The sequence below is a fragment of the Phascolarctos cinereus genome, unplaced genomic scaffold (assembly GCF_003287225.1).
Source record: "Phascolarctos cinereus isolate Bilbo 61053 unplaced genomic scaffold, phaCin_HiC Scaffold_2;HRSCAF=192, whole genome shotgun sequence".
NCBI lineage: Eukaryota > Metazoa > Chordata > Mammalia > Diprotodontia > Phascolarctidae > Phascolarctos > Phascolarctos cinereus.
This window is the reverse complement of record NW_027555625.1, coordinates 7,602,150-7,625,281: the sequence shown is the minus strand read 5'-3', so window position 1 is coordinate 7,625,281 and position 23,132 is coordinate 7,602,150. Positions and strand designations below refer to the sequence as shown.

At 48.8% G+C, this 23,132-nt stretch overlaps 1 protein-coding gene across 1 annotated transcript in view; it reads right to left on the bottom strand.

Moving 5' to 3' along the window:
* Positions 1-5,509: 5,509 nt before the first annotated feature.
* The window catches only part of NBAS (NBAS subunit of NRZ tethering complex), a 252,708-nt gene continuing 235,085 nt past the window's right edge, over positions 5,510-23,132 (bottom strand). Inside the window, 3 exon segments of the mRNA XM_078149224.1 lie at positions 5,510-5,950; positions 16,609-16,712; positions 16,715-16,736. Coding sequence (XP_078005350.1) covers positions 5,675-5,950; positions 16,609-16,712; positions 16,715-16,736 — 402 coding nt within the window. The 3' untranslated portion in view covers positions 5,510-5,674.

Here is a 23,132-nt window from a genome sequence, read left to right as displayed (position 1 = left end):
TGACGTCTCCTCAGCTTCCTTCCACGTCACTGGGATTCAGCAGAATAGACTCAGTCTTAAAACGTGGGTGATGGAGACTTCTATGAAGTTCACTCTTAGAATGTGAGGCACATGCCCTACCTAAAGAATCAACTTCTGTAACTGCCCACCCTTCTTGGGCTGGGTGTATCCTGCCATTAACCTGGCAGCTCCTTGAGGGCAGGGGCTGCATCATTCTTAGCCAGTGATGTGTCCCCAGAATGGACCAGAGGGCCTTGCACATGACAGACACTTCATAAATAAATAAAGTGGAATGTAATTAAATTGGTCAACTGTTGCTGAAGTGGAAGTATGGTGCGGAAGAGAAATCCACTGAGCTTAGAATCGAAAGACATGAATTTGAATCCAACCTCTGGCACAAGTGACTATGGACAAGTCATTTCAACTCTTAGAGCCTCAGTTTCCTTATTTATAAGATGTTTCATAGGATTTAGAGAGAGTGAACCCTCTAATTTTACAACTAAGGAAACTGAGGCTCAGGCAGGGTGACTTCCTTAAGGTAACACACAGGTACCAAGTAGCAGACCTGGGATTCTAGGAAGGTAAGTTTTATGTCTCTGAATTGAAGGCCCTATCCAGCAAGCCATGAAGCATCTCAGACCTTGGGGAAAATGATTTATGAGCCAGGAAGTGGGAACAACTGTGCCCTGTTTCTCCCCCAACTCCACAAGTCCCTCCAGGACATTGATGTGCCTTGACTGCTCCACATATCATCATCTAACCTCATTGCTGGGGATTCACCATTCCTTGCCTCCTGCTCTCTAGTTAAGACACAGACCAGCCGCCCCGGAACACATTCAACCCATTCACACCAGTGGAGTGGCCGTGGCCCTGTCTCCCTCATCTGGCCATAGGACATGGTGGATCCTGCCATCAGGAGCCTTCAAGGTTTGTTGGCTGTATTGCAGTGGGGATTTTGTCTGGAACAGGTGGAACTGGTTGGCAGCTTCCAACACCAAGAGCTGTAATTCTGTGCTTCCTCTAGGTTTTCTCTATATTCATGCAGCCCCTGCTTTGGTTCAGGCCCTTAGCACTCCTTGCCTTGACTATTATTACTGCTTCTAACTGGTCTTCCTACCTCCAGTCTCTTCTGCCCAAACAATCTCCCAAGGTTACTCTAAAGTCTTCTGTGGCTCTCTAGTGCCACAGGATAAAATGCAAACTCCTTAGTCTGGAATTTTTGTTGTTGTTGTTCTGTTGTTTCAGTCATATCCAACTCTCCGTGACCTCCTTTGGAGTTTTCTTGGCAAAGTTTTCTTGGAGTGCCATTTGCCATTTCCACCTAATTTCACAGAGGAGGAAACTGCAGCAAACAGGGACAAGTGACTTGCCCACAGTCACATGGCTAATAAGTGTCTGAAGGCATATTTGAACTCAGGTCTTTCTGACTCCAGCCCAGAACTCTACCCACTGTGCCAGCCTGGAATGTAGGGCCTTCACAATTTGCCTTCAGCCTACCCTCCTAATAGTATTATTGCCTGTGGTGCTCTTTCACATATATTCCAACCCAGACAGGTGACTGCCGGTGCTCTAGTCTCATGGTGCCCTCCCTGCTTTTGCACTGGCTGTCCTTTGTGCCCAGAACCCAACCTGTCTTAACCTATGGAAACATTTCTTCTTTTCTTTCAAGGCTCAGGCCTCCTTCCATCTCCTAGGGTCCTTCTCGAATGCTCTAAATCAAGGGTCCCACCATGCTGTGGAAGTGATCACCCAACTCCATCCTTTCCCCCCATCCCATTCCACCTTGCAACGGTCTGTATGTCGTGTTTCCCCTTGCAGATTAGAAGGGGAGGCTCTGAGCCTCATCTTTATATCCCTGTGGCGAGCCCAAGGCCTTTACCAGCTCAATGAGAGGAAACAGCATCTCCTACCTCCTTTAATGTGTTAGATACAACAGATGCTTAATAAATGTGGTTGTTGGTTTTTTAACTGAATTGAGCTGAACTCTGCGCTCTCGTCTTCTCAATTCCCTGTGTGTCCCTGGACACAAACAGAAGAAACCCGAGCAGGAATTGTCACACCTGGGAACAATCACTCTTGTTGGCTTTGCCCAGCACCCCTTCCCTGGGCTCCGCAGCCATGAGCAGGCTGGCCAACAAAACCCGGTGAGTTTGCAGCTTCCACGTTCCCAAAGCGCTGGCAGGAAACTGAGACGTGCTCCTAGCCTCACTTCACGTGTGCTCAGGAGGGCAAAGAAATTGTTTCTCTTCTTGAAAAAGAAGCCTCCTTCTCCTCTCTTTCTTTTCTTTTTTAAGCCCTAGAGCCTCCCTGTTTGTCAGTCTTATTGTCTCAAGACCATCCCCAGCTGAATAATGAGCTTGGAGTTATGAAGTACAGATGCGGAATTCTCTGCTGTTGGCAGTAAATGAGTCCGGCCCCCTCTCCAAAGAACAAGGCAGTTCTTACCTTCTTCTTCATCCTAGGTTTCCTTTCTCAAAAGATAAGGCAGGGTTTTGTTTTGTTTTGTTTCTCTTTTTTTTCTTCCTCAGGCAAAGGAAAGATTTAGCATATCATTCCAGATTCCCTTAGAAGGAGCCCTATTCAGGGCCATAATTCCAACTCCAAATTTAGCTCCAGGGTATAATAAGAAAGGAGAGTCTTTTCTTTTGCCTTTTAAATTGGATACTCACTGCTTTGTGCCAGTCCCAACCAGGACAGGAAAGGGAATGAAAATCACTAACACTCCCCAAATGCACCCTGACCATTCTCCCACCAGGTATTGCAGCAGCAGCAACTGAGTCAGACCTGGATCTTATCTCTGATTCTACCAAACTGCCTCCCAGGCTTGAGACCAAGGAGCTCCGAAATGGCAGGAGGAGGGGTTGGGCAGGAGGGAGAAGGATAAAGCTTATACGTGCCAGGCACACTGCTAAGTGCTGGGGAGGGAAAGAAAGATATAACTGGGCCCTGTCCTCGAGAAGCTCCCAGTCCAATGGGCGAGACAACCTGTCACTCAGTGGGATCAAACTCAAATAGAAACGGGGCCACTGAGCCACATCTTGGAATACTGCCACACAGTCACACTATCTATATTCTGTTACACGTTTGCCATGTGGTTAACAATCTCCCCATTGCATTTTAACCCCACACCTCTAATGTATAACTAGATGCCCACCAGATACACAGAGAGTAGATAGAAAGTCTTCTCGGTTAGGGAGGGGGAGGAGAAAGACTCCTTGCAGACAGTGGGATGTGAGCTGAGTTCTCAGGTGGCCAGAGAGGGAGAGCATTCCAGGCCCTGGGAAAACCAGGACATACGAGGGAGCAGAGACGCAAGATGGCACTCACCTTCAAGAAGCTCCCTGGTTCCAGATCCTCTGGCTCAAAATCCAGATGTCTTTTCATTGCCTTTTGGGGTCAGTGAAATATCCAAAATGAGAGGTAACAGACAGACAGCCCCAAGACTAGGAAGCCCAAGAAATTAAGAGCATTAGAAAAAGGCCTCCTAGAAGGTTTATAAGTAACATGGACAGAATGAGAAGCAAGAAGGGGCTGTGATCTCCATCTCTGAAGGGAAGAACACATGAAGGAAGTCATGCATTGCCTAAGTGCATATCTAAGCGTTGTCCATCCAAAGACCTCTTAATGGGTGCATTATCCATAAACTTACTGGCTCAATACAGAAACCAGGAGAGGGAAAGACAACAGTGACTATATGTATGTGTGCTATCTTCCCCGTTAGAATGGAAGCTCCTTGAGGGGAGTCACTGTTTCATTTTTGGTTTGCTACCCTCTGTGCCAAGCCCAGTACCCAGCACACAGTAGGTGCATAATAAATGCTTGTTGACTGGCTGACAGGAGCATCTAGACGAGGCTTCTCATGCGTCCCAACCTCAGCGGGCACTTCCCCTCACCTCGCTGGCTGCCTCAAACACCAATGCGCTTCCAGTCGATAGAGCGCCATTTTAATTCCTTGTGGCCTCTGAGACGTTTGAGTCCTGAGTCGGGAAGGAAAGCCAGCTGTAGCACCGCGGACAGAGTCTGGGCTCAGCCACGTGCTGCCCATGAGACTTCGGGCTACTCATCACACCTCCCTTCCCTTGCTTGTGCCTCTGTCAAATGTGGCTGCTGATATGTGGCCTAGAGCATGAGGGAGTGGGGAGAGGGCTGGTCTTACAAGTCATGGGGAACTGGGTTCCGATCCCACCTCGGACATCTGATGGTTGTGTGACTGTGGGTAAGTCATTCACACTGCTGACTTTAACTTGTTCATGTGTGAAAGAGAGAGAATAACTGCAATGGAATAACAGAAAGAGAATCTCACTCAAAATAACAACAAAATGCATAAAATATCTGAGTTTCAGTCTTCTAAATAATGGTTAATACCTCTCTCTCTCTCCATATGTATATGTATATGTGTGTGTACACGTGTGTTCACATATACACACAATCACAAAATTATAAAATGTCCTTTATAGGAATAAAGACCAATTTAAATACCTAGATAGAAATGTAGTGCTCATGGCTGGGCTTTGCCAATATAATGAAAGTAACAATACTTCCTAACTTAATTTGCAGACATAGTACTGTACCAATCAAACTATCAAGGGATATGTTGTGTAAAGAGGTAGACAAAACAATGGCAAGACTTACCTGGAGGAACAAAAACATCTAGAATGTCAAAAGAAATGACGGGGCGGGGGGGGGGGGGGGAAGAAATGCGCATGGAAGAGCTTCTGCAAACTTCAAACTATGTCATAAGGCAGCCACAACAGAACTATCTGGGGCTGGTTAGAAAATGGAGAAGAGACTAGACACGAACCAGAAGTAACTGAACTCAGTAACTCAGTAGACGATGAACCCAAAACACAAATTACCTCGGGAGACCTCCCAATCTGACAAGAATTGCAGAGAAAGCAGCAGTCTGATAGAAATACTAGGCCTAGGGCAACATCTTATACCATGCTCCGTAATAAATCCAAACAGAAACACAAGCTGAATATTAACCATTCCGAAAGAAACTAAAAAAGAATTGTATAAGACACTTTTCATAGCTATGGCTAGGGGGTAAATTCTTAACCAAAAATTGAGTCAACTGCAAATAAATGGATACATAAAACAATCAATCAATAAACTTGATAATTTTAACTCTAAGAAACTGAATAGCTTTCACATAAATAAAATTAACAACTAGGATAAGAAGAAAGGAAGTAGAACAGGAGAAAATCTTTGCATGTAATAGGTCTGATAAGGGTGTGATATGCAATATATGCAGGCGATGAAAAGAAATTTAAAACCAAATACATGGCTAAAAGCCATTGATTCCTGGTAGATAAATGAGCCCAGCATGGTCAGTGTTGTAGGGACGGCAGGAAGCAGGAACACCAATGCATTCAGGAGAGGTCGTCTGTGGCAAGGTCTGGCCTTCTTGCACTGGCCCAGCCACGCTGGTCGGCCCTCTGCTATACATGATTGGAGGAGCTTAGGGAAGAGTCACAACATTCAAAAGGAGAAAGAAAAGGCCACCAGGTAACATCCCAGGCTTGCTGGGGACATACACCTTTATTTGCAGGGATGGGGAGAGATGGAGGGGACAGGACAATTAACAGGATTACACAGTTTCTGGCAATAGGATTTGTCTCATAGAGAAGTGCTCCACTTGCTGTGGGTGAGCATCAGCCCCGGAGGGAAGACTTCATATCCAGTGCCGAGCAGCACCCAGGGCGGCACTGAAGGTGCAAAGGGCACCACAGATCCCCCGCGATGCCAGCAGCAGAGAGCCAGCCTCCACGCTGTGGCCGGCCTCCTGTAGTTGACGCGCTATCTCATCTACAGACCAAGGATCTTTCTTCTGGTGGGCCAAGAGGTGGTTGATGAGATGAGGATAAAAAGGAGTAGAAATACATCTTGCCACCAACTTGGCGTCCAGGAGTATGGAGAGGAGCTCGGGGTCACAGCTGGAGTCATCCACCTTCAAAAGAGAGAGACAGGCTAAGACGGTGGATTAGAGGCAGCAACCCAGCTGAACTCTCCCAACAACTTTAAAATCACATCTCAAATCTAATTTTGGAGCAGCAAAGCCAACAAAAGGTCAGGGTGAGACATTTTTTCCAAGCCTAAGAAAACTTAGCAGGTCCTGGACAGAGGTCTGGAGGCCCATCCAGGATACACATACATGGTAGCAGCAATAGTGGCCATGACAGCAGATTCAGGGGCTCTTATCCCAGAGACAGTAAGGGGGTCAGACAATGGTCAGAGAGAGATTACAGGGGACCCTGTGATGGCACTGGATGCAGCTAGCCCTGAATGGCAGCTCTACTGCCCATACACAGTCCTGGGTTGTAGTTCCAGGGTGGTCACAAGGAAACAGGGGCCTGGGTCACAGCTCCTAAGCAAAAAGAACACTAGCGCTTATAGCTGCAGGGGACCAGAGGTCCTTCCTGAATAAAGAACAGAGCACAGACCAGGAGAACAAGGACCACACCTCTCCCTGGATCACATCCCCTTGGAAGCACCAAGACCCCCAGAACTAGCCCAGAAAAGCCTAGTGTTTGGGACAGTGCCTCCCCAATCTCAGATGAGCAGAGCCCAACAGAGGCTGGAAAAATGAGGAAACAGAAAAAAAAAAAACACTTGACAATAAAAAGCTACTATGGTGGCAAGGAAGACCAAGACATAAAACTCATAAGGAGACAACAACGCGAAAATAACTACAAGCAAAGCCTCAAAGAAAAATACTAAGTAGACCCATGTCCAACAAGAATTCCTAGAAGCGTTAAAGAAGAAGATAAGAGTAGTAGAGGAAAAATTGGGAAAAGAAATGAGAGTGAAATAATAAAATTATGAAAAGAGAATTAACAGCTTGGTAAAAGAGGTACAAAAAATACTGAAGAAAATAACATCTTAAAAAATAAAATTTGCCAAATGGAAAAAGAGCTATAAAAATTTACTGATGAAAATAATTCTTTAAAAAGAAAACTTGACCAAACAGAAAAAGAGGTACAAAAGCTCACTGAAGAAAATGATTCCTTAAAAGTTAGAATTGGACAAGTGGAAGCTAATCACTCTACAAGACATCAAGAAACAATAAAACAAAAACAAAATCAAAAAACTGAAAAAATAGAAGAAAATATGAAGTATCTCATCATAAAAACAACTGACCTGGAAAATAAATCAAGGAGAGAGAATTTAAGAATTGTTGGACTAACTGAAAGCTACAATCTAAAAAAGAGCCTAGACATCACATTTCAAGAAACTATCAAGGAAAACTGACCCAATATCTTAGATCCGGAGGGTAAAACAGAAATTGAGAGAATCTCACCAATCACCCCCTGAAAGAGATCCCAAAATGAAAACTCATAGGGATATTATAACTTAATTTCAGAGCTCCCAGGTCAAAGAGAAAATACTCGAAGCAGCCAGAAAGAAATGACTGAAATATCATGGAGCCACAGTTAGGATCATACGAGATTTATCAGCCTCTACATTAAAGGAGCAAAGGGCTTGGAATATGAAATTCTGGAAGGCAAAGGACCGAGGATTACAACCAAGAATCACTTACCCAGCAAAACCGAATGTAATACCTCGGGGGGGGGGGGAATGGATATTTAATTAGAGGACCTTTTGAGCATTCCTGATGAAAAGACCTGAGATGAATATAAAATCTGACATTCAAATACAAGGCTCAAGAGAAGCACAAAAAGGTAAATCACAAGGGACTCAATAAAGTTAAACTGTTGACATTCCTACATGGGAGGCTGATACATGTAACTCCTAAGAACTTTATTATTATTAGGGTGGTTCAAAGGAATTTATGCAGACAGAGGACATGAGTGTGAGATGATTGTTCTGGAATGATCTCAAAAAAAAAAAGTGGGGGAGTGCACTGGAAGAAGGGGGAAGTGGGAAGTAGAAGGGGGAAAATTTTCTCACATCAAAGAGGCACACAAGGAAGAGCTTTTACAATGGAGGGCAAAATAGTGGAGGGTAGTGGTGGGTAATACTTGAACCTCACTCTCATCAGAATTAGTTCAAAGAGGGGAGAATATATATACACACTCAGTTGAATATAGAAATGTAACTTGCCCAATAGGGAAACAGGAAGGGGGAAAAGATAAGAGAAAGGGGGAGGATGATAAAAAGGGAGGGACAATTAAAGAAGGTAGTGGTTAGAAACAACATAGACTTCAGAGGATGGACAGGATAAGGAGGGAGGGGGGAAGAGAGAGAGACAGAGAGAGGAAGAGAGAGGAGAGAGACAGAGAGGAAGGGGGGGAGAGAGAGACAGAGAGAGAGAGAGAGAGAGAGAACAAAAGAAAACAGGATGGAGGGAAATACACAGTTAGTAATTGTAATCATAACTGTGAATGTAAAGGGGATGAACTCACTCAAAAAATGGAAATGGATCGCAGAATGGAGTAGAAATCAGAGTCCAACAATGTGTTGCTTATAAGAGACACACTTGAAACAGAAAGACACACACAGAATTAAAATAAAGGGCTGGAGCAGAATCTGTTATGCTTCAGCTGAAGTAAAAAAGGCAGGAGTAGCAATCATGATGTCAGACAAAAGCAAAAAAGACACCTAATTAAAAGAGATCATCAGGGAAGCTACATCATGCTAAAAGGTACCATAGACAATAAAGTAAAATAAAAAAATTTTTACAGCAAGTTTCTCTGATAAAGGACTTGCTCCTCAAATATATACCGAGTCAAATTTATAAAAATAAGAGCCATTCCCCAATTGATAAATGGTCAAAGGATATAAATAGGCAGTTTCTGGAAGAAGAAATCAAAGCTATCTACAGTCATATAAAAAATCTCTAAATCACTATTGATTAAAGAAATGCCAATTAAAACAACTCTGAAGTACCACCTCACACCTATCAGAAATGACAAGTGCCAGAACGGATGAGGGAAAGAAGTGCACTGATGAATTGTTGGTGGAGTTGTGAACTTGTGGGTCTAACTATTCTGGAGAACAATTTGAACTGTTCCCAAAGGGCTATCAAACTGTGCATACACTCTGACCCAGCAATACCACTACCACTAGGTCTATACCTAAAAGAGATTTAAAAAAAAAAAAAGGAAAAGGATCTATATGCACAAAAATATTTGTAGCAGCTTTTTTTGTGGTGGGAAGTTGAGGGGATGCCCATCCACTGGGGAATGGCTAACCAAGTTGTGACATATGATTGTGATGGAGTGTGACTGTGCTGTCAGAAATGAGGAGGGGGCGGTTTCAGAAAAACCCGGTAAGACTTCTATGAATTGACACAAGGCGAAGTGAGAAGACCCAGGAGATCACTGTGAGCAGTAACAGCAACGCTGAAATGACGATCGACTGTGAAGGAGCCGGCTACTCTGATCAACATGACGGCCCCATGCCAGGAAAGCTCTGCCCCTCCCCTCCACCCTTCAGCTTCCCTAATTCCTTGAAGACTCAGCTCCCCCCAGGATCCCCAGCAGCTACTGCCTTCCCTCTGGACACCTTGGTATCCATTACTCGCACACCGCCCCTCCCATGGGAATGGGAGTTCCTTGAGGGCAAAGACTGTAGATTTTCCTATCTTTTTATCTCCAGTGTTAGCAGAGCTTGGCATAGAGTAAGTGCCTAATAAATGTTTGTTGACTGACCGACTAATAGTAAGAAATGCAGTGGATAGTGTTAAACTTGAAGTGAGAAAGACCTGAGTTCAAATCCTACCTCAGACATTTACTAGCTGCGTAACCCAGGGCAAGTGACATAGCCTCTCTCAGCCTCTGTTTGCTCCTCTGTAAAATGGGAATGACAGCAGCTTCCTCACAGCGTTGTGCTTGCCAACGAGGTCATAGGTACGGCCTTCCACAAACCTTAAAGTGCCTGTAAACTCTAACTCTTGAATTTCGAGAGAATTTCCATTTCTACAGCCACTGAGTCTGACCCCTCTCTAGTAAGGGCAGCACAGCTCTAGTCTGCTAGGAGAGCTGATCTCTCAGGACAAAGGGACCTGCTGGAGAGAGGAGTGTGTGTGTGTGTGTGTGTGTGTGTGTGTGTGTGTGTGTTTGGGTGTGTGTGTGCACTGTGTGTAGGTATGGTGTGTGTGTCTGACACTATATTGTGTATGTATGGGATGTGTGGGGATGTATTTTGCATGTGTATGTGTGGTGTATGTGTACTGTGTGTCTGCAAGTATACTGTGTATGTATGGTGTGTGTATATATGCATGGGTATGTATAGTGTGTGTGCGTATGTGTGTATGTGTCTGCAAGTACACTGTATGTATGGGGGGTGTGTGTATATTGTGTGTCTGCAAATATACTGTGCATATATGGTGGATATGAGTGCGTGTGTGTGCGTGTGTGTGTGTGTGTGTGTGTGTGTGTGTGTGTGCTAACACAAACGCTGAATACAACACAGGGATTTTTTCGAAAGCACTCTGCCCAGACAGGTGGGGCTCAGCTTCTCTCTGCAGCCCTGAATCAGCCTTCCAGGAAGCAGCACCTTCATTAGCCTCCTTCCTTCCTTCCCTCCCTCGCAGAGCTTGAAAGACTTCTTCCTACAAAGAGGAAGATTGATGTTTCTCGAGCAGAGGAGAGACAACAGGCTGGATGACACCTGGGAGTGAAGCCCCTGTTTTCCCATTTTCTGTCTCTGCTTCTCTTTGCAGGGACAGCTTAGAAACAGGACACCTGCATGAGCAATCCATCCTTCAAAGAGCTGCTGAGCACCGTGAAGCCTGCTTGGGGCAGGCTCTCAGCAGGGAGGCCCTGTGCTTCGTTCTCTCCCCCTTCCTCCCAAAAAGCTGTTTATCTGGTGGGCTAGAGAATTCTAAGGTGGGCGCACAGGACCCTGCCTCCCCTTTTCTCTGCCAAGATTTCTGAAGGAAGGAAGATGGCACCACCAGCCAGGCAGCAGCATGGCGTCTTTCTCTCTCTCCTGTGAAATGGGGGTAACCACAGCACCCCTGATGGAGCTCCTTCAACCTCAGATCATGAGAGGAGTGGGATTTGCTGTTGTGCTCTCCTGACAAGGACAGTTATTGTTATCACGCCTTGGTAACAAATCCCCTTTGTAAAGGTTTGCAAAAACACTTTACATATACACCTTTTATCCTCCGAAACTCTGAATATAGGTGCTATTATTATCCCCATTTTACATGGCAGGAAACTGAGGCTAAGAGGGATTCAATGACCTGATGAGGATCACACGCCTCATTAAGCACCTGAGGCACAGTTTGAACTCAGTCCAAGCCCCAACTCTAATGAAGATTGACAAAACACTGCCCTTCTATTAACCCACTGACCTTCAAAGCTCTATGAAGCAGATGCTGGCATTGTCCCCATTTTACCAAGGAGGAAACAGGCTGAGAGATGGGAAGGGTCTGAGAGAGGGGTCTTCCTGACTCCAGGGCCCACTCTAGCTCAGCTTTACCAGCTGGAAGGAAACGCAGACACCATCTAGTCCCATCACCCCCTTTGACAGATGAGAGGCCCCGTAGCTAGCAAGCGGGGAGCCAGGATGCCCTCGATCCCCCAGCCTAGACCCCGGGGCAGGCGGGGGCTCATGCATCCTCCCTACCATAGCCACTGCTAACGTGAGCCTGGCCCCTGACTGGGACCGGGTGTGGATGTAATCAGAAGATCTCACGACTAATGAAAAACAGAGTTTTGGAGAGAAATAGGTGTGGCCGTCCAGAGCATTCTCAGTGCCTCCGTCCTGTGGTCATGCTCCCATCAGTGGTGCCGCCACCATCTGGTACCCCTGCCTCCCCCATCATGCAGGGAGCTTCCTGAGAGCAGGCGCTGGGTTCTTTCGCCTTTGTAACCACTTCACTTAGCCCTGTGCCTGGCACACAGTAGGCACTTAATAAATGTTTGATGAATAACTGAAGCGTTACAGAAATTCCATAGGAATATTCCTATTTGGTTACAAAAACCAGAGGCAAAGTGGTCATTTCTCGGTCCTGAGCTAAGCTTTGGTCCCTTGCGTCCCTGACTCTTGGCGGCTTCGCAGGTCCCTTCCAGCACCAACAGGGTCCGTCCATCCCAACTCTAGCATGACAGCTTCAGGCTTCTTTGGGTTAATAAGCCCTTCACCACTCGAGGCTGCCTGGGGTGGGGGAAGCTGAGCCATCATTATCCCCGGGGGTTCTAAAGGATTCACAGCCTCACCAGGGTTTGCCCACCTCCTCTCTCTCATCTCCAGTCCATCCTCTGTACCAGTCATTCCTCCCCTACACATGCAGCCTGGCCATATTATACCCCTTCTCTCATCGGTGAGGTCCACGGCAGGCCAGCCATCCCTATCCTCTTGGCTCTGATTCAGATTCTCCAGATGCCACTGCCCTGCCCTGGAGGGACCTTTCCTGCCTTCCCCTCCTCCAGTTTTCAGCTCTTTCAGGTGCAATATCCCCATCAGAATGTATACTCCTTGAGGGCACGAACAGTCATTCTTTTGTACTTGTATCCCCTACACCTAGCACAGAGCCAGGCACACAGTAAGTACTTAATCAATGCTTGCTGCCTTCACCTGACAGAGCTAACTAAATATATGAGCCTGGTCTTGAGCCCACAACGTTCTGATTGCAAATGCAGCACAGTCTCTACTACACGGTCCGGTCTATCCCGGGATGTTCTTAAGGCGTTAAGCCTGCATGTCCAGCCAGTCCGGGTGTTCACCTGTGGAATGAAGATGGGCGCTGCCATGTCTGCGCCACTGAGTTACTGAGGAGAGCCGCTGGGCTAAGAAACGTCAGTGGGTTTTGAAGAGAACGAGGAAGAAGGTCAGACCCGCAACTTCACTCACCGGCACAGGGCACTCCCAGGTGAGGAAGCTCTCCACCAACGCCACCTGGCCCCTTCCATAGCACACACAGTCTCAGCGAGGCCCCTAAGACACTGAGAGGCTCCATGACCTTCCCAGGGTCATTGAGCCAGAACATGCCAAAGGAAGGGCTCGAACCCAGGTTGTCCTGGCCTTGAGGCAAGCTGCCCCAGGCTGCCCCTCTGACAAGAACAGAGAGCCAGAAGACTGTGAGGGACCCTCGTACCCTGCTGCCCTTGCTGGAGGAGCTCTGAAGCACGTTCTAGGAGGGGAGAGCATTGGATGACACCCAAAACACTGGACGGCAGCAGAGAGCCAGCTGCAATGCACGGAGCGCCAAATAGAGTGTTCCTGACCACGGCAATAGCCCTGCAGAACGGACAACGCCCGTCCTTCAGAGGCTCCAAAAACCCCAAGGGAGGGCAGACCAGGGAGCTGTCTTACTCAGTGATGTTTGAAAGGAGAGGTGCCCGGCATTCCCGGGTGACAAGTTTTTTAAACTGACGTTTCTGTAGCGGTTTGTGACTTACAAAGCCCACAAGAACCCTATGAAGCAGCCAGCGCAGCCATTCTACCCACCTGACAGAGAAGTAAACTGAGGACCAGAACCGCCAAGCGGCCATCCTGAAGGCAGCCAGGGAAGCCTCACTCTGAAACCTACCCCAGTGTGTCCTGCAGGTGGCCCGAGGTTGCCAAAGGTGATGCCAGCCAAGGGCAGCTCTGAGGAGCTTCCCAACCGCTTTGGTTGCTGTGACCAGAAAGTCTTCCCGGGCACCCTTTGGCGACAAGCCTTCCCCCACAAACTTGGGCTGCTCCACAGGAGGCTGGCACCTCACTGGTCCCATCTATTTGTCTGAGGATGGCTCTTCTAAGGTTGTAGTGCCAGCGTACAGCTAGCCATGACTCCACCAAAGGTCGTCAAAATAGGGAGCTGGGTGTGCAGACCCCACCAAAGTCGGCACAAAGGCCCCCGTCGGTGTTTTGCCACGGTGCCTGGGTGCACACGCCCTACAATGACGCAGATACAGACACAGAGAGAGACTGCTGTTGCGATGCCAGTTTTGACACTAGCTGTGAAGCCTTGAGCAAGTCCTTTTGCCTCACGGGTCCTCAGTTTCCCCCTCTGTAAAAGGAGGGGATGGAACTCGATAGATTCCAAGGTCCCTCTGAGCTCCAACATTCCAAGCAATCACTCGTGCTTTCATCCTGGCTATAAAGGTGACCCTTCCCCTGGCCGGGGCCAGTTCTGCTGCACGTGCTTCCAGCCCAGCGCCGTCCTTGGGAGCTGCAATCACTCCTTTGCTCTTCCCACGTCAGTTTCTCCCCGAGCACTGGCTTTCCCCCCGCTAGCTGCAAACAAGGCCGGGCTCCCCTCATTCTGAAAAGACTTTGTGGAGCTCAGCCATCCCCTCAGTTACTTCTCCCATAGAGTTCAGTTAGTATCCACACAACAGGCTCCTAAACCGATCCCTCCGTTCCTGAGCTTCGGGCCTGCTGCCCCTCTGACCCCGGAGGTCCCACCAGCATCTCCAACTCAACACGCCCACTCCAGAATCCACTGGGCCTCCCCTCCAAACCCGTGTCTCCTCCCAACGTCCTTGTTCCACTGGAGGTGCCAGGTTGGGTTGGGCAGGATGGCCATCGAGGCCCCGTCTGATTCTTCTCTTCTGAGCTGTCCTTGAAGCCTGCCTCTGCCTCCCTCCCCAAAACCAATCACTCACCGAGTGTCATCCTTTCTGTTGCCACCACATCTCCCCCATCCATCCCCTTCTCTGTGGCCACAGCCTCAAATGTGGCGCCAGCCCTCAGCACTTCAGCTGCTTCCAGGTTCTGCCCTCTCCAATCACCTTCCACAAAGCTACGAGGGGGACTTCTCAAATCTCGGCCCTGAGTCAGACCTGACTCGCCTGCATCTCAACCTTGGGTGACTCTGGATCCCAAAAGGCAAATCTCTTAGCATGCCACCTGACGCCTGCCCGGCATCCTTCCGCCTCTGCCCTGTGGCCCTCGCAGGCACTGTCTCTCAGGTCAGGAAGGCCTGGGCTCCAGTCCCACCTCTGAGCCAGACCCTGGGAAAACCACTTAGGCTCATCTATTTCTGAAATAGCCCCTCCCTCCCATGGACGGAGGAGAGAGGGGGGCAGAGTGAATGCTGTGTCGAGCTCACACTGGTTCTGTGTGGCCCCTGAGGGAAGACCAGGAGTAATGGGGGGCAGTGGCTAAAAGGCAAATGAAAGACCATCAAAAGGAAAAACTTCCCACCAATTCACACTGGCAGCTAGAGACAGCTGACAGTGCAGTGGACAGAGCCCTGGGCCCAGAATCAGGGAGATCTGAAGTCAAATCCAGCCTCAGATACTTGAGCTGTAAGACCCTGGGCAGGCAACATCACCTGCCTGCCTCAGCTTCTTCATCTGTGAAATGAGGATAATAAAAGCACCCATCTCCCAGGGCCGTTGTGAGGATTAGATGATACCATTCGTTAAAAAGCACTTAGCATGTGCCTGGCACACAGTAGGCACAACATTAATGTTTATTCCCTTCCCCCCCCTTTATGATTCAAAAGTGGAAGGCATCACCACTAGGAAGGGATTCCCTGAATGACTTTCACCAAAAGCTGGGGGAAGACTTTGCCACATTCACCGTGGAGAGGCTCCTGGCTCTGTGGCCATCAGGTGCACAAAGGCAGATACTGCCTCAGGCCTCAGTGGGTCAAAGGTGATGGAACAAAGCTAAGAATTACCAAGACACAGGACTGAGTTTGAACAGAAGTGCCTGGCCTGTAACACACACTCCTTCAACACAGCCCCACTGCCCCACAGAGCTCCCTCCTAGATGGCTGGGACGGGCCGGAGCTCTGGCTCTCTCCTGCCATCAGAAGCTCCTTCCACGGAGCCCCACAGGACCTTCCCTCCTAGATGGCCGGGATGGGCCGGAGCTCTGGCTCTCTCCTGTCATCAGAAGCTCCTTCCCCGGAGCCCCATGGGATCTTCCCTCCTAGATGCCAGGATGGGCCGGAGCTCTGGCTCTCTCCTGCCACCTTGTTTTCTGGAGGGCAGAACAATAGGAGCACATGCATCCCCACCTTCCCCAAGGGCAGTAGCAGACCCAAGGCTGGTCTGATGGGTGGGCAGAAGAGCAACCAGTGCCCTATTCCTTTTTCTCCCTCTCTCCACCAGGGTTTAGAAAGTCTGTGTGATCTGGCACCAAGGTGGCACACCAAGCATCTCTTGCCATCCTCCTTTGGTAACAACTGTGCGCCTTATGTTCTGGGCAATACAGGCCAGGTACTCTGTGCTCATTAGGCAGGAGTCATTCTTGATAGATTTATAGGCTTTGACGGAGCTAGGCATTTCCTGTGATGGTTCGCATGTTTGCTAGTCTCCATGAAAAAGCCAAACAAAATCGTACGTGTTTATTGCATGGGGTTCAGCCTGCTGAGCATTCTGACGGCTATGGCTGACAAAGATCCCCAGACACAGCGAGTGCTGGACGTCGCCAGGTCTGGAGTTCTGCAGCCTCATTAGCAGAACTCACCACCACATCTGTCCCCTTGAAGCCATTTCCTTACCTTTAATTACTGGGAAAACAAGATATAAAAATAAGTAGAGCAGATTCTACAGTGGTGGCAGCTCAGAAGCCTGGCCTCTCTATTGTCCCAATACTTCTCCACGGCTCCAGCGGGGCGCCGATGCACAGGAGGTGGATGTTCTAATTACCTGAGGCCTGAGAGGGTCAGCAGTCTAAGAAACGGCGGGGTACTGGAGAGATCTATATAGCGGAGAAAGGGCCCCTGTGAATGACGGTTAGCTCAGCGGTACGTACCTGGTCCACAGCCGCGATCTGCTCCAGGGCCAGGGCTTGGAGGGCTGCATCCCGGCTTTCCACTAGCAGCTTCAGGGCCGGGAGCAGGAGGGATTGGCTAAGCACAGCGAGGCCAGCTCCTTCACACACTGAAATCAGAAACACAAAGCCTGCTGTGAGATTCAGGAGGCATCAGAGGTAACAAGGGGGCCGGGCGAGACCTAGAGTCTAAGGCCAATACACCCCCTGATGTCCCTTGTAAGAATGACCATTATGGAGGCTTGTCTGCCGCACTGGAGACACTGGCCCTTGACTATAACCATTAGCTTGGATCTGTGAAGAGCCCGGCCCAGGGGTGGGGGGAGGACACTTGGGCCCACAGCTCTACTCTGCTGTTTACCAGCCGGTCACCTTCCCTGTGCTTCAGTCTCCTCCTCTGTAAAGGGTGGCAACCATCACTGCAGAGACTTTTCCATGACAGGCCCTTCCAATGGGGGAGCTCACAGGAAGTACAGGGAGGTATAACCTAGACTGGCCAGTGTAAGCAAGAACCATCTCCAGGGAAATGCTGGCTGCTGTACTTTCTAGGCACAACAGCCCAACGCTGGGACTTGTCTGGACTGAAGTCATGTCAGGGGAGACTCCTGGGATGGGAAGCTCGGAGACCAGAAGCAGGGGCAGAATGGCACTGCTGTCTTCAACGTCAGAAGGCTGGGTCACACAGACCAAGAGCCATGGCCGTTCTACTCAGCTCAAGGAGGAGGCCCAAGACCAGGAATGGGGGATTTTATAGGGAAGTGACTTTCCATTCAGTACGGGGGTGAAGGGAGGGGAGTGTGAAAGCACTTTGGGAACCTTGAAGCACCATTTACATAGAAGTCATCTATCCTCATCATCGTTATTATTGGTCTGGAAAGAGAATCCCACTCACTGACAGTGTTTGAGGAGAGGCAGAATGACCACTCCTCTGGGACGCTGCAAAAAACCAATGTGGGTCTAGAGAGACCTTGGGATGAGGATCTGAGTTACCAATGACCTCAGAGGTCCTCATATATGAGAGGAAACTGAGGCCCAGAGACATCTTGTGACTTCCTTCCCTGAGGTCACACCACCAGGAAGGGGCAGAACCTGGGCCACTGTTCACACTGAGTAAATGTCTCCTAGGTGCCCGGCACCGGGTGAGAAACAAAGCATCCTGACTTCAAGAGGCTTCTGTTCTGCTGAGAGAGCTCGACCACACAGGCTGGAGGCCACTCATTCCCGCCCTGGAAGCTCATCCAGTGGTACTGCTGAGGCAAACACCAAACAGGTAACAAACTGGGACCAAAACAGTTCCCAACAATATCTGCAGAAACAATCATAAGCGTTTGCCTGAAATAAATTCTAAGTACCTTCAAACAGGGCTCACAGCTGATATCGACGTCTCCTGGGGCCTGCCCCAAGCTAACAGGGCTTCCACAGGGTCAGGCACACAGAAAACACCCAATGAATCAATGGATGGATGGACGGACAGAGTGAAGGAAGGAAGAAGGGAGTGAAGGAGCGAACAAATCTCAATTAACCAGCCTGACTCTATTCCCAGGTCACTCTCTTCACTACCATATTTGCTCTGTGCTTACTGGCAAATACCCCCTGGCCAACTGCAGGGTTTAGACCACAACCTGGCCCAGTGATGATCTGCCCGCCAGGGCACAACTGGGCAGGCTGGGCACTAAAGGGCCTCTGCCACTCACACCCACTCCCCAAGGAGACAGCTGAACCCAGCTCCACATGGACTTGGACAAGTCCTGACTGAGCCTCATTGTTTCCATCTGAAAAGTGGGGACACAGCGTTTATATGACCTGTCTCACAAGATGATTGGGAGAAAAGTCCCAAGCAGTGTGTGCCTTTGTATCCACAGTGCCTAGCAAAGTGCCTAGTATATGGTCAGTCTACAAGGATTCAGGAAGTGCTTACTATGTGCCTGGCTCAATGCCAAAAGTGCTGGGCTACGAAGGAAGACAAAACCTGCCCCTGCCCTCAGGGAGCCCCCATCTCATGCGGAGACCATGTGAAAACACCCGGGTGCAAACAAGATGCATGCAGGACTGAGGAAAGGTCACGGGAGCAGGGAATGCTCGGCCTCCATGGAAGGTGAGATGAAGCTGGGGAAGCCCGGGGAAAGGAAGGACAGAGCTCTAGCATGGGGGATAGCCAGGACAAAGGCCTGAAGGAGCAGAAAGCCAAGCCAGAAATGAGAAATGGCAGAAAAAGACAGAGCCAAGATCTGGGACATACCACCACCACCAAATCCTGGAAAACAGACTCTACCAAGTCCTGATGAAAGAGTAGAAAAAACTATCCCCACAAGCCCTCTGTCCAGCCCAGGTCAGCCCAGGGAGACAGAAGGAGAGGTCTGGGGATGCTGGGGGCAGGACTGGCCAGTGGAGGCCCACAGAGCCTTCCAGCCTGTGGCAGCAGAAGAGAAGCAAGGCTGTGCCTCGGGGCAGGAAAGGGCTTCAGGGCCACAGGGGCCCCGGCTCAGGAAGACCAAAGTGAGAGGGCCAGCGGGGGGCTCAACATTTGCTCCCCAGTTCTCAGTCACAGATCCAGGTGGAGTGAGGAGGACCTGCCCAAGGGGTGGCACTGCAGGCAGCCCAAGGCCAAGACCAACCAGAGATGGCCCCTCCAGGAGCATATAGGCATGGCCTGGCTGCACCACTGAGCCAACAAAAGAGAATCCCACCATCCCATCATGGAGAGCTAGGGTGGTAACAGGGGCACTCCAAGGCACAAACCCAGAAAAAAAGAACGACTCCAAAATATCTACAAATAAAACTTGGGAGAAGAAAGCAGCTTGGGTGGAAGTCCTACTAGAATTCCTAGATGAGAAGAAATAAGAGTATTAAGAAAAAAAGCTACAAATCATTTTTGAAAAATCAAATAAGAGTATTGGGAGAAAAAAGGGCGAGAAATTATAGCTCTGGAAAAAAAGAACTGGAAAGAGAGTGAACAACGTGGGCCTTGCTCTCATCAGAACTAGTCCAAGAAGGGGAAAGCAGACGCACCCAGTTGGGGACAGAAATGCATTTCACTCAGCAGGGAAACGAGGGAGAAAGGAGAAGACAGAACAAGAGGGAGGACTTAGTCCGAAGCAGGGCAGCCTCTATGGGTGTCCAGAAACAGCCGCTCATTCTGCAGCGGCAAAGATTTGGACGTGGGGCGGAGGGGGTAGGGCGCCAATCAGTTGGTGAACGGCTCAACAAGCTTGTCTCGAGCTGTCATGGGATACTGCTGTGTCGTGAGAACTGAGGAAGGGGACGGTTTCAGAGAAATCTGGGAAGACTGAAATGAACAGATGCAGGGCCAAGGAAAACTTACACAGCAGCAATATTGTAAATACAAACGACTCTGCAGAGCTCAGGAGCTCTGATTAGTGTGACGACAACTACGATTCTAGAGGACTCAAGATGAAAAAAGCCCCCCATCTCCTGACAGAGAAGTGAAGGACACACAACTCAGACGGATACTTGTTTTTGGGTGTGACCAATGTGGGAATTTGTTTTGCTGAAGTATATATGTCTATAACCAGAGCTGTTTTTCTTTCTTTCTCACACAGGGATTGAGGGGAAGTGGGAGAGAGTAAGGTAGATTTCTGCTGATTAAAAAAAAAAATTTAATTTTAAAAAATTCCTGGTAACCAGCGAGTTGGTAACATGTGGGTAATGCGGCAGGTGCTTCCTAAATGCATAGTTTATTGACGATATGTTGTAAGGTACTTCCCAGTTCTGACTGTGCACGCTGCAAAGGTCTGGCCCGTCTGTGAACTGTTAAAGAGCCACTGCTCAGATCCAAGTGACGGCCACACTTCCTCCGGTGACGGGTGTCAGCCCTACACCCCCCGCACCAGTGTCTGTCTGGCTGTGACAGGCTGATGGCAAAAGCTGTTGACGCTGCAAGCAGAGTCAGCTCGCCTCCCAGCAGCCCACACCAGGACCTCCCAGCACCACTGAGCACAGGAGTCCACATTCCCATGAACTAGGCTCAGACGCCTCAGAGCAGAGGTCTGCTGCGACTCTCCCTCTCCACGGGCAGAGGGCCTGTACACAGAGTCAGGAGGCAGCCTGGGCCTGGAGCTGAGCCACTCCAACCTCGCTCGGGGCAGGGAAGGTTCCAAGAGTAGGCTGGGAATCCTAGACCGTTCTGGGTCTCCTGGGAAAGCAGCAAGGGCCTCCCTTCCCTTTGGCTTCTCCAGCAGAGTCCTGCTCTATCACCTCCGACCAGGTGAATATTAAAGCAGGAGAAACAATGCAAAGAAGGACATTTGTTATTCCATCAGAGCCCTCGTTTCTGGGGAGGTTTCTCACATTGCCATGGATACAAGCTGAGAAGAAGGAAGAATCCATCTCCAGCCTGTGTGAAGAGCAATCAGAGGGAGCTGGGGAAGAAGTCATCCCAGCCAGAGGCGACCACAGGCCGTGGCAGAAGCCGACCGCACTCATTGGGAGGGGAGGGGTGCTCTGCAACCGATGGCATTTATGGAGGAGGGGAACCAATGTGGCGGGGTGAGAGGCAGAAAGGAGAAGGAAAGGAGCCCAGAGCTCTTTCAGAAAGAATTAGGAATGGGCTGCATTGGATGATGATGCATGGATGGATGATAATAGATAGATAGATAGATAGATAGATAGATAGATAGATAGATAGATAGATAGACAGATAGATAGATAGATAGATAGACAGATAGATAGATGGGAGGATGGATGGATGGATGGGTAGATAGATATCTAGATAGATGGGAGGATGGATGGATGAATAGATAGATAGATAGATAGATAGATGGGAGGATGGATGGATGGATGGGTAGATAGATAGATATCTAGATAGATGGGAGGATGGATGGATGGATGGGTAGATAGATATCTAGATAGATGGGAGGATAGATGGATGGATGGATGGATGGATGGATGGATGGATGATGAATGAACAGACAGACAGATAGACTGATGGGAGGATGGATGACAGATGGGTAGATAGACAGATATCTAGATAGATGGGAGGATGGATGGATGGATGGGTAGATAGCTATTTGATAGATGGATGGATCCCCCTTGGGGGCGCTCTACTTGGGCTGTGGCTTTCACTCACAGCTCTGCTCATCCCTCCCCCACAGGACAGTCATTCAAACATCTGAAGATAGCTGTAGCCACACCATTCCTTTCCTCTATCAGTTCAGAAACTCTGTCCCATGCCTGGCTCTTGCAGAAGCCATGCTGGCCCTTTGGAATCCCCACTTCCTCTTCTAGGGGCTCACAAACACCCTTAATGATCTATTCTGGAATCTTTGCAGGATTCCAAGTCAAGCCCACTGAATTTCAAGACTGTTCTCTTTCTATTTTTAAAAACCGGGACATTTGCCTCTCAGGAATTATCGACTCCCTGCTGGTCATTTTTGTTCCGTCAGCTGCAGTGGAAAGGTGATCCTCCTTGGTAGGGAAAAGAGAAACAAGATAAGAAGCGAGCTGCTCCAGCTTCTGTCTGCGGTGGTGATCAGCGCGCCCCTGCTTGGAAGGATAACTTGAAATGTGGTGCTGGTGGGCCGCTTTGCAACTTTTTGTTCCCATTACTTCCTTTGGGAGGCCGGGACTTCCCGTTAGCTCCTCCACTTGCACTTGTTATTATCATGTCTAATTTTATAAAATAATTCTTTGGTGGTTTGATTAGAATGGCACTGAATCTCTCACTTAATTAAGGTAATTTTTTTCATTATGTGACCCTAGCCCAACAATGAGCAATGGGGATCTTTCCAGTTCCTGAAGTCTTCCATTGTGTCTGTAAAATGTAGTCTCTGGTTTTATTCCCATAATTCCTGTTTCAGTGAGAGGATCCCCATCTTGTTTGTTGGTGACTCCATGTGCGTCCACAATGGTCTCTTTCGATAAATCTAATTTTTTTTCCTCCTCAGAACTATTTCTCTTTGTTTCTTCAGAATTTTATTCTTGAGCATTTTCCTCCCCTCCTGGGATCCTCCCTATCTTTGTTCTGAACCCTCTGACACCTCTTTTCCAACACCTAGATGCATGTCGGACCACACTCAGATTTCTTCTCTTTCATTACAAATCTAGGAGGTAATGGGCATCTCCACGCCTTCTCCCCCACCAAACCGCCATCATTCCCACCTCCTTAGGAATTGCATCCAGCCCTACCATGCCTAAATCACAGGCCCATGCTAAGGATCAAGAATTTCCACTTACTGGTTCCTTAATTTATTGAAGAATGATATCATGGCCAAGCCAAGTTGAGAAGTTACTGGTCATTCTGCTTTTAGCAGAGAGAGAGCTCCAGCTGGTGTCTGGAAAACAGAACCCTCCTCTAAGAGCAGAAGCAGGAGTAGTAGCTTTCTACAGAGCTTGTAAAGGTTGGAAGAGCACCTTACACATGGTGACTTGGGTGATCCTCACCACGACCCTATGGGGTAGGTGCTAGTCCGAGCCTCATTTTACATCTGAGGACACTGAGGCAGGTGACTTGTGCAGGGTCCCACAGCTAGTCAGTTTCTGAGGCTGGA